At 42.9% G+C, this 11984-nt stretch overlaps 1 protein-coding gene across 11 annotated transcripts in view; it reads right to left on the minus strand.

Moving 5' to 3' along the window:
* Positions 1-11984, minus strand: part of tle3b (TLE family member 3, transcriptional corepressor b) — a 29937-nt gene that overhangs the window by 2332 nt on the left and 15621 nt on the right. For 4 of the 11 annotated variants that reach the window (XM_061670427.1, XM_061670426.1, XM_061670429.1 and 1 more), the window contains 14 exons: positions 10972-11176; positions 10409-10425; positions 8229-8351; positions 7643-7693; positions 7133-7294; positions 6147-6282; positions 5415-5593; positions 5277-5333; positions 4735-4811; positions 4050-4299; positions 3126-3373; positions 2508-2655; positions 2269-2419; positions 1226-1302 (listed from right to left, as the gene is read on the minus strand). In XM_061670427.1, coding sequence (XP_061526411.1) covers positions 1226-1302; positions 2269-2419; positions 2508-2655; positions 3126-3373; positions 4050-4299; positions 4735-4811; positions 5277-5333; positions 5415-5593; positions 6147-6282; positions 7133-7294; positions 7643-7693; positions 8229-8351; positions 10409-10425; positions 10972-11176 — 1881 coding nt within the window. The remainder of the gene's footprint in view (positions 1-1225; positions 1303-2268; positions 2420-2507; positions 2656-3125; positions 3374-4049; positions 4300-4734; positions 4812-5276; positions 5334-5414; positions 5594-6146; positions 6283-7132; positions 7295-7642; positions 7694-8228; positions 8352-10408; positions 10426-10971; positions 11177-11984) is intronic. The other 7 variants (XM_061670431.1, XM_061670428.1, XM_061670436.1 and 4 more) reach the window with 3 other exon arrangements.

Raw genomic sequence — 11984 nt, forward strand, 5'->3', positions numbered from 1 at the left:
CTCCACACCAAGCAAATAAGTCCCAGGGATGTCTATCTACAGACACATGCAAGTGCATTGACACCGTTTCACATGCACAATAACCGTCAGAAGTGTCCTGTAATTGCTGTGACTGCACCGCGGAGGCTGAGGACCCCACCCCACCCACCCAAGAAGTGGGGTAGGGCCCAGGGGGCTGTGGATGGGACACCACCCATCCCGAGGGACCCAGGGCAGTCCACCGGCCCTACCAAGGCGCCCCAAAACCAGCCAACCACCACCACCTCCCACCCAGACCCAGAAATGTGTGCTACATTTTTGTTCTAAAAGCACAAAATTGTGCTCTTATTAAAACTGCAAAAATAAAGGAAGGCGTAACCTGGCATGCAGCGTTTGTTGTTCCTGCGTCAAGCCTCCAGTTAATACAGGCAGCCTCACTAACACAACAAAGAGCACCTTGTTCAACGAAAGTTTAATGTTCGATGTTTTGCTAAAATTGTTACCATAGCGACAAAAACATGAATCACGCCGATGTATTGGAATATGAGACCAAAAAGAGGAAAAATTGAGATCCTGGAGCGGTTGTTTGGTATGCACAAGGATTTGCTTGTGTGGATTCACACCTGCACCAAAGGTCCAGTCCAAGGGGGAAACAAACAGGTGGCAGATGTGAATAAACCCTAACACACGCACACACACAATAACTCGGAATGAAGTGCTGACGTTTTAAACGACGTCGCCTCGGTGGAACGAGCTGTTTAGCTTGTTAGCTAGCGGGGTAGTTCATTAGCTCTAGTGAGCATATATAGTTAATGTTCCCTTAAGTGTCTCTCTCGTGTGAATCTACATGCTGCACATGGAGCAAGGGTGTGGAGTATTGAACGGAGCCAACACTGGCAAGAGTGTACCGGTCCGCTGGCGTTCCATGAGCCCACTAGTGGCTAATGACACATCCGTCCAACTCTGTCGGCTGCCTGTGTGACCCCCGCTCAGGCTCACCACAACAATTACAATTAATCAAGTCCAGGAAAAAACTATAGTGACCATTTTATTTATCGACTGAAAAGTCAATATAGAAATTATCTTGACAGGCCTAGGCCTACTTATGTGCAGTGAAAAGGGGCAAGAAGGAAGAAACTTGCCATTGCAGCAATGATACACGCTTCTGGTTTTCTTTGAATGAATAAGGAAATCTAAGTTGTGCAACCTGTTCTGCTTGTCGGTGTGCATTGTCTTATGTTAATACCTGGAATATGCTGGCACCATAGGGAGTCCTCCATGCGTTCAGCAGATTGTCCTTCCCCGTGCTTACAAACCATTTACCTGAAAACACAGAATAGGCATCTTCAGAAAATAATCTTGAATCTACACTATCTGGTTAGAGCATCTTCTAAAATGGCAACACTGATGCCGAACATAACTGCACCCAGCAGGCAAATTCATAATGACTTTATCCATCAATGGCCATAAAAGCTAATTGGTGAAAATAGTACAACATAAACGATTAGAAAAATCTCATAATGGGGTCCAGCATTATTTCCACTCTGATAATTATTTAAATCTTCTGAATAATTACCCAAATGACTAGTTGGCTAATGGTGTAATTAATGGCAGGAAGAGTCCGGAAGTAGCCTCATTTGAATAAAATAGCTCTGTAGTGGCTGAAAAACGACACTGTGCTTTAGGGGGGCTTAGAGCAGAAAAAAATACTTGTTTTGGGGGGAAATGTTAAATGATGGTAAAAACCCATTTGTCTGCAGCTTAAAATTGAAAGCAACACTCCCACAGGCTGGGAGGGATCTGAACAGAGAAGTAGCAATTTTATCTAAATGGGCATGTTTGTAAAAAAGAAAAAAAACCCAAAACTGTTTATTTAATTCTCACGATCCTGTAGAGTTGGACGTGAGCTAGCAGCGATCACACATGCTGACAACCTAATTGGAGTAGTTCTGTGTGCAGAAATGTTTCCAGACGCTCTTCTTCACAATGTCGGTGTTAAACTGAGATTCACTCTGCTATAGAAGGTACTTCCTTGCCCTCAGGTTGCAGATATTTGGCTGATAATGTGCTGATTATAAAAATACTCAAAATTGCATTTTGCCATGAAAACATCGTAATAACATAAAAGTTGTAATACTGAAGTCTGTATAGATGTACAGTACAGTATATAGCTTTATACAATATTGGACACACAAACCAACTGACAATGTTCGCTCTAACACATCCTCGCACAGCTGCCCCAAAGAATACGTCTTTAGTGTGTAAAAATGCATTGAACAAATTTCATACCACAGTAGGCGAACTTGAGTGAGAGGACGCAGCTTTCATGCAGATGTAGCTGGTATTTGTCAGGCTTAGTGTGGTGCAACACCTCCACATTGCTGCTCTCCATGCCCACAGCCAGCCATTCTCCAGTGGGGCAGTAGCCTAGAGAGAAGATCTGAAAGGAAAGCGCTGACTCTTAAACCTTCTACTTTTAAATCAAAATGTTCCAAACAAAGAATGCGTCTGTTCAGATATGTCTCTACCTGTGAGGTAAAGTCATGTTGCTGGAGCTGTCGCCCTTCTCTCAGGTCCCAGGAACGGACAGTGTTGTCCAACCCGCCGGTCCAGAGCTTGGTCCCATCATGAGAGATGTCGATACAGCTGGCTCCATCTGTGTGGCCTTGGAACTGCCTGGAACATGGCGGAAGGAGAGGGGTAAATCAGCACCATAGACTATGACTCTGCTTGGAGCCAGACATTTATGTATATTGACATGTTGGAGGCCGGCACGGTGAGCGACTGGTTAGCATGTCTGCTTAGCAGTTCTGAGGACCCGGGTTCAAATCCGGCCTCGCCTGTGTGGAGTTTGCATGTTCTCCCGTTCCTGCATGGGTTTTCTCTGGGTGCTCCAGTTTCCTCCCACATCCCAAAAACATGCATGGTAAGTTAATTGAAGACTGTAAATTGCCCATAGGTAGGTGTGAATGCGAGTGCAAATGGTTGTTTGTTTATATGTGCCCCTCGATTAGCTGGTGACCAGTTCAGGATGTACCCTGCCTCTCGCCCAGAGTCAGCTGGGATAGGCTCTCGCACCCCCGCGACCCTAGTGAGGATAAGCGGTACGGAAGATTAATGAATGAATGACATGTTGGAGTACTTACCTAACAAGGGTCTGATTATGGAGGTCCCACACAGCAATGTTACCATCCGAGCAGCAGGAAAAGCAGACCTTGGCATCAGGACTTATGGCCAGTGCGTAGCAGGCCGGGGCAGAGGAGGTAAGCTCTGCTTTAATGCGTGGCGTCTGTGATGCCAGGTCCCAGATGGTCAGTGTGCTGGCCTCGCCACCCACGATTAGGGTGCGGCCGTCAGGCAACAGCTTACAGGAGCGGATGTAATTGTCCCTGTTCTGGAGCAGAAACAAGAGGTGAGCATTGTCCAATAAATGGAAAACATCTTGATACCTTTTTCCACACTACAAAAAATTAAGACTAGACTAGCTTTTGACTTAGTTTTCTGAAAACCTCTCATCGCTCATGACAAAGTGAAGATGAAGGTGTCAGCTTTAACAAGAAATAGAGGGAGGGAGTCGGGGCAAGAGTCAGGACTTTGGATGGTGTTAGTCAAATTAAAACAGCACCCTGACGGCTTTATAAGAGCCAATTGCACTCCCAATGCACCGCGAGGATGTTTGCGGCCATATGAACAGAATGAAGCCACAGTATGAAAATGAGAAAGGGAAGGCATTTGGGAAGAAGCAATGAGCTTGGTAATGGCAGACAAGGTCAGCCGATCAGAATATCTTTACTCAGCAGGATTTTTTTTGTTTCTGGAGCGAAGGATTATTTCAGCATAGCGCAGCTCAGCCAGACACTGCCAAATTACTCACATTTGGGGACGTGGTATCAAGCTACACTGGGATGGGAATCACGCTCAAGCAATGAGGTGTCATACAGAGAGTATATTATGTATCACAACTGGTTAGCTTGTATTAAAAAAAAAAAAAAAAAAAAAAAAAAAAAAAAAAAATACATTAAAAAAGGCATTCTGCCATGACCATGTAAGAAACAATGAGAACTAATTACCAGACAGTCAAGTTGGGACACAGGGCTCTTGCTGCCTGGTTGGCTGATGTCCCATATCTTCACACAGCCCTTGCCGCCTGTGTAGACGTGACGAGTGGGATTGCTGATGGTGACAGCACACACAACTTCCCCGTGGCTCAGTGTGTTGATCTGACGAGCGTGTCGTGGGATGCCCGGGCCTATCAGTGCGTCTGGAGGGAAGGGCACAGGCTGCATCTGACCGTCCGCACTCACATGAAAAGAATACGCCCTACAAAGGAGCCAGGAGGGGAGAGGACATCAACTTGAGCAGTGTATGTCTCTTGTCATAAAGGCTTTGTCATTTTGACACAGAATAGTCTGCAAAAAATATACAAATGCCAGTAAGAATTTATAATTATCATTTTATAATTTCCCCTTGTGATGCCAGTCAATTATAAAGAATGTAATTTTCAACAAGCTAATAAGCTACGATATTGCAAAACTAATCTTTACAAAATGTTTTATAGTTCAAATGGGAGAGTGAGCTCTACTGACAATGCATCATATTGACAATATGTAATTTTTTTGTTTTGACCTTTCAAATTTGCTGCAAATTGAATCTATATTAACTGATATTTACAACCAAAAGTGTTTGTCATATCAACATGTTTGGCTCGGTCAGCGTTATAAGATGAAAGCAACATTAATAACCTCAAAGACTTACGGTTTTCCACCTGAAATGGAAGGGAGGCTGGTTGGCAGGCCAGGAGCTCTCATATGGGGATGAGGGTCGAACCCCGCCTGCATAAACAAGTTAAGACTAAAGCATTACAACAAATGATAACCTGCTGATATAATTGGGCTATTAAAATATTCAAATGGGAAATTGTGCCATGTTTCATCTACTGACACCTCAAGAAAACCCTTTACGGTTGTTTCCAGACAAATCCCTTGAAAGCCATAGTTTCTACTTGATTGCGAACAGAGAAGCTTTACACAAGATAACACTACATCCCACTTGATAATACTAATGAAAACCTGGGAGATTTTCAAACATGAGATTCATTTTAGGGAAGCGCCTTTTTTAAGCCTTTAAAATGCTAACGAATGAACATCAAAGTAATGGGATCTTGGCAGTCTTTGTTCTTTTTCATTATATACACAAAGCTGTAGCCAGGGGAGCAGAGATATTCACAGAGTTATGGAAATACAGGATGAATAGTTCAGTTTCTCAAAGTCATGTTGCAAACACATTGTACAACTTACAGCTAAGATGGTTAATTCATGCCAACGCTGGTCAATGCGCGGGTCAAACTGATGAGGCTGAAGTATACAAAATGTGGGAAAGGTGTGTGCAAAATTGCTAACCTTTTACAAATTCAATATTCAAGCTAAAATATTTACAATTGGCGAGCGTCCATAAGCAGCAGCAGCAGCAGCCGCTGCACTCATCTGAGGAGAAATCAGACCAGGATAGACACCCGGGCTGGTCAGGGATCCATTCATCTCATGATGACCCATCATAGCAAAGGGGGTGGCGTAGGAACCCGCAATAGACAGGGGGGTGCGAAGGGCAGGGGCAGCTACAGAGGAGAAAAGAGATCAATTGAGGGAATTATAAAAAACATTCATGACAAAGTGCAGGTTTGTGAATTGTCTTGAATTCCCAACTGTGCGTGGAACGGGAAAAGTTGCAATAACTCAAGCTGTCAATGTATATTAAAAAAATACATACTACACCTGGGTTAAAGAACTTTTTAAATATTTAATTCCCTGATTTTGAATTTTGCACAATCAGTGGATACACTTTTTTTTTTATTCTTTGGTGCACTTCAGTTATGTACTAAACAGTAAACTTCCTAATACTCTGGGAGAGAGAGAAAAAAACAACAAAAAATAATAAAATAAAATAAAAAATAAAAAAGAGAAGGTGAACGTGACATTCAATGGGCTAATACTGTATCAGGTTATTCACAACTTTTATTATTCACAACTCAGAAGAACAAGCAAGACTACAGACTCACTGTTGGTAAGAAAAAGAAAGTCATGCAAGAATGTTGTATTGCACATAGTTGTAGCTTAATTCATTCAATTCTGAATAAGTTTACAATTCAGGGGTATAAGTGTGCTTCGTACTTAATGCCTCCATGCCAGTCGGTTTGCCCATAGTCAGAGGCCTCAGCCCAGGAGTGGTGCTTGTTCCTGGTGTGGGTGCCTCGTTTCTTGGAGTGGGTGTGTTGGACTTCAGGCTTGGTGTAGATGACTTGTCATTCTAAAACAACAAAAACATTTGACTTGTTTTGCACACTTGTTTTGTTAGGCCAGTCAAATCATCCTCAGACACATTGGGGGGAAAAAAGTCTGGAAAATGTTCAGTGTCCCAAAGTATCACCTGCCAGTTAAAAAAAGAGGCAGTTGAAAATAGTACCACTTGCGAGGAAATCCAGAGTGGCAACATGAGTGGATAGCTCAGGGTAATCCAATCCCACACTGGCACTTCATTACAGTCATGGTTTGAGTAGTTGGCGTAGAGGTTGAGGCATAAACCTTTGCTCACAGGTCAAGCTCGTTAAACATAGCTAGACAATCTAGATGATGGTCCAAACACTTTTTCATCATGAAGCTCTTTCTTCCTCCCCCAAGCAAAGGAAAAGAGGTAGCTTTTTTCAGCCTGGTGAAACACATTAATGAGGGAGGCGGGGTGTCTCGTATAGTGCTGTGGACTGTAATTCTTTAGTGAAATGGTTTATGTCAAACCAGTCCAGGTTACAACAGATGAGAGGGAGATGATGGAGGGAAAGAAGATGAGGGGGAAAAAAATAAAGTAAATGGAGCGTCTCTCAGTTATTTAGACCCTCAGTGTGGAAGAAATGACCATTTATTGGCTAAGCTATAAAGGCGATTGAGAAGAGTAAGCCACAGGGTTTGAGTTCCGCAGTGTGCATCGACCCACTGCCCCTTCACGCCCCTCATAGTAGGTAGCTGCTAAGCCTCCTTGGTAGTAGGCCTTCAAAATTACCCTCTTCACTGGACAAATAACCCTTTAGTCTGTCAGTTAAAACCTTTTACCTCCTCCAGAGCACCTTCTTATTTCATCCCATTTTATTTTTTTTGTCACTCACCGCCATATGGGCGTGGTCCTTTGCTTTGGAGGATGGTGTGCTTCCTGAGGACGCCACTGAGGCAGGGCTATTGGGTGCGGCATCTTTCTTCAGAACCCGTGATTTGTCCAAGCCGTTTTCTGGAGGAGAGTGAGCAGGGCTCACACGAGGGGTGGCTGGATCCTGCAGTTAAACGAGGCAGACAGGGAGAGAGACTGAGCAAACAGACTGGAGGAAAAAGACTGGCATGTACACGTAGGTCAAACAAACTGGGGCCTCATGTGCAAACACAGATAATATATATACTCATGTGTGCTCAAACGCTCTCATACACAAACACTCCTCATTCACCTGTCGCTCCTATTATCTTTGTCTTATTTTACGCATGAACGCCAAAAGAATGACAAGAAATACACACACAGACATTTTGGCAACAGTGTGGAAGGGGTTGATTCCCCCACGGAACGCTGTGTTTAGCAACGTTCACACTGTGGAATGTGGCTGAGCAGCATTGTCCCAATGCAGTCTTACCTCATTTGAAACATCCACCACTAAGTCATCGCTCTTGTCTCCATCACTATCCTGAAACAAAGGCATGCCAGAAACAGAATACAGTAAGTGTACGATGTCTAAAAATAATATGATAATTAATGTTAACCTGAGCAGAAAAGTTTTTTTTTGTTTGATTTTGAGTGATCAGCAGATTCCGCCCTGTTATTTAGTTTGTCTGTTTCATCTAAACAGTGTGAAAATTCACATCTAATTACTTTTTCAGAAACTAGATTTCTCATGCAGTATCTGCAAAAAAAAAACCTGAATAAGCAAACAATGAGTGTGATGAGATGCTGCAGACTGTCCTAGGGCTATATTATTCTGGCAATGAATTGGAAAATTAGTTGACAAAAAAGAAATACTGTACACTTCAATCAGGGGTTGGGGAACTCACTGCTGTTTCCTCGAAATAATCATTTTACTGAGACATTTAGTTAAACTGAATGCTTTCAATTTTGAATAAACATTTTTGGGAGGGTTCCATGGCCGGATATGCTCTTACTTTTGTCCATTAGTGATTTTCAGTACTTTTTCCAATTTATATGATTGAACCAAATACACTTACATATCTGTTCATGCTGTCCTTGTCGTCCACTTTGCGTTTCTTAGGGTCAAGCCCATAATCTGATGAGCCGCGGTGCTTTTCACTTGCTGCCCGCAGGCTGTCTGACGGCGACACAGAATTATTCTGCCAACAAACAATACAGATGTGTCCGTGTAAAATCGATGCTCCAAAAGATCTTAAACCTTTAATTATTTACATGAAAGAAATATTAGAAAAAAACTGGAGGAAGCTAATTCATCCTGTAGTCTGTCATCTTCCTCTATCTTGGCACTGATGCCAAGTAAACATGAATTGACTCGTTAGTCAAGGAATGTGCCAGATGTAAGGGACCAAGAAAGCACTGCTCTGCCAACTTCAAGCCAACACTTTACTGAAGTCTAGACATGACTCCGGTTTGTATTCTTCAAAGCTGTGGCAATGTTGGCTAAAACCAAGTGCATCGTGGCTCTGGACTGATTTGTGATAAAAGGGGAGAAAGAAATGCCAGAGGGGTGGCAGCTGGAAATAACCATCATCATTCTTGAAAAGATATTTATATTAAAAAAAAAAAAAAAAAAAAAAAACACCGGAAGCAAGGACAGACCAAGGACAGTCGAGGGCATGTTTGTGTTCAAACACGCATCCATAACTAATTCCCTTACAGATACTTAAAGTAAAATGTTCAGAAACTTGCCTCAAGCAATTAAGCGTTTTAATTCAAACAAGGCTATGAGCCAAGACACTTCATTATACACTAGAGGTTAGCACCATGCATGTACATGCAAACAAAAAGTAGAAGGACCAGCCTCTCATCCATCACCCAAAGTAAATAACTGCAGCAAATTCTGAATATGTGCACTCTGCCAGGTCAGAGACAATGACAGTTAGGTTAATCAAAAATCAACCCATGGGGAAAAGAAATACTAAAAAGCAGCCATTTTATTCATGTGGAAAGGCAAAAGCGCAAAAAGAAAATAACTTGGCAAACAATGAGAGCATCGCTGTGTGGCAATGAGCTTCTCCCCACTAGTGGGAATGCCCTCATGAAATGACACTCTCAGTAACTGCAAACGTGATTTTTGTAGTCTGGGCTTCGGTGTTGTGGGGAGGCATGGCCAAACAGAAATAAAGAGAAAAAAAGACTGCTTCTCCTAGCCGTTAAAGACACGTGGTCAGTAACGTCACAACCTCTACGGAAAATGCTTTTGCACTGGCCAGCACAAAAAGAGTCTGACTTCTTTAATCCAACTAAGCACGATTCTGCAATTTCCACTTTTGTGCATCTTGCGTCAATTTGTGGAGCAACTGTCGTTTTGAGCCACGGGGGAGAGACTGATTGATAGAATACCGCCTGTCTTTGTATAGAAGGCGGTAACCTTTAAAGGGCTGCTTCGACACAATAACACTGTATTTTCCACCGAGTCTGGTGTTGGATTACCTGAGACAGCAGAATAGGACGCCTTGAAAGAGGTGTGGCCAGATCAGGTAAGCCCGCACTGGGCTGCGCTTGTCACTACACAAGATGGAAGCATAGTTTGGGTTCCCTTCAGAAAGGAGTAGACCCATTCAGCAAGGCCAGTCAATGGGAACTTAATATGGCCCATCTAACAGAGCATTACGCTCCAGTTATCTGAGCGCTATGAGGCAGTCCAATAAAAAGGGACTTTAACATGAGAGGGGGAGTGATAAAATGGCAAGAGACAGGGAGGGTTAAGTGGGATGACTGGTGAAAATTGTTTAAGAGACCAAAAACTGTCAGCACGAAAGTAGTTGGAAGGGAGTCAGGTAGGGGCATCCAACAGTTAACACATTCAATGCCATTGACGGCTTTAGAAGTCAAATATCCATGTTAAATGGGAAGGCTGGCAGTGAATGAGTAAATCTACCAGTAGGTGAGGAAAGAATAGAAGGACAGCCAAAGTTGCGATGAAATTAAAGAAGTTAGCTGCCTACTAATCCCCTCTGTCTGACTGGAGTCATTTTCCTTAAGGATTAGATGGCTTTGGACTTTATTTGGCTAGACTTCCATATTTGATTTCAGTCAGTGAATACCTTCATGCAAGACCACTCGTATACACAAAATGTGTGTTCTTACATGGAGAACATGGATTTCTATGGAGCTTGAGTCTCAGTAAGGTACACGTAATCACCAAAGACTGGACACACATGGGGTACAAGGAAAGAGCGGTGAGTAAACGTACCGTGCTCGACTCTCGTTCTTTCAGAGGAATAGCCAGAGACGAATGAAAAGATGAGGGGCAAGGAGAGAGAAAAAGCAAATTAGTATGGGTGTCACAACAGCTCTGTGCTTTCATCAGATGAAAGTAATACATTATTCAGATCAAAGATTAATCGCATTTGTGACGTGATTAACAGCATATTTGATTTTAATACTTGTCTAATATAATTCATAACAGATTGGTTATATTTAAATCCTTTTATTACTGATTAGTAAATGTTTGTTGATATTCAATAGGACAGGGACAAATTGGTCTTTAAATGTCTCTAGTTCTGGGTTCCTAATACAAATTACAGTGTGTTCAACGAACTGCACTGCAACCTGTATACCAACCTACCCACCCCATTTAATCTACTAAACCAATTTATACTTGAATCCTGTTTGTTCAGAGAGAGAGAGAGAAACAAGAGCGACAGAAAGAGAGAGAGACAGAGAGAGAGAGAAACAAGAACGACAGACAGAGACAGAGCCAGAGAGAGAGAGAGAGAGAGAGAGAGAGAGAGAGAGAGAGGCTGTGTTCCTCACCTCTGTGCTCCAGGTCGTGATGGTTCTTCTCATCCTTTACAGGCAGGTGAGCCTGGCTGCCAAGTGCACCAAGCGCAAGCAGTCCAGAGCCAGCACCAGTCGCAGAGGGGATACCGGGTGGCTGCAGACCTGAAGGGTGAGGGGGCAGCTGCACAGGGGGTCCATGGGCTGCGTGGGAGAGGTGCTGGGCCTGTAGCTGCTGCTGCTGCAACAAATATAGTGAGGCGGGAGACAGGACAAGAGGACAAGTGGGTCGGCTGGGAAGTGAATACATGAATGACCGCACTCTATGCATGAATTAGAGCTGGCTTAAGCCAACATTTATTTCCAGGCCAAACACAGTTTATATATAATAGTAAGATGGCAGTGACTGCCAAAAAGCCGAACCAGCTCATTCATTGAGAGGAAAGCAATTCACTTCACTACTGTGGGCAAACATCATCTGGCTGACTGGTGACAAAATCTTATTCCATATAATTTTTACATAAAAGAGAATGACAGGTGGCAGATTTTGTGTCCAGTCCAGAAATTCTGTTCACAACAAAACAAACATACACTATATTGTACCAACAAAGGGATTAAGAAAGTAACAATTAAAGAAGAAAGAAAACTTGGATTTGATCTTCATTAGTACCAGGGGATGTGGGAATTTATAAGATGTTGGAGTGTGTCTGAGGGAATTTCATCCACTGATGTTGTCCTGGCTCACAAGCTCCATTTTAGTTCATCGCAATGGCGATGGGGTTAAGCGAAAGGCTTTGCGAGGGAAAAGTACAGGTCTTCCACACCACACTTAAACCATGCCATCATGGACCCTGCTTTGTTCTCAAAGACACAGTGATGACGAAACAGAAGCATTCAAAGCAAAGAACAGCCCAAAATCTTTAGACGCCAAAGTGTGATTCAAGTGCTCTCACTCAAGCCACAATGAATTATTTCAATTTATAGAGCTATGTTTAAATTCTTTTGTCCACACAGTGGTGTGGATTAAACAACAGTGAGAGAAGATTCTC

The sequence above is a fragment of the Phycodurus eques genome, chromosome 2 (genome assembly GCF_024500275.1).
Source record: "Phycodurus eques isolate BA_2022a chromosome 2, UOR_Pequ_1.1, whole genome shotgun sequence".
NCBI lineage: Eukaryota > Metazoa > Chordata > Actinopteri > Syngnathiformes > Syngnathidae > Phycodurus > Phycodurus eques.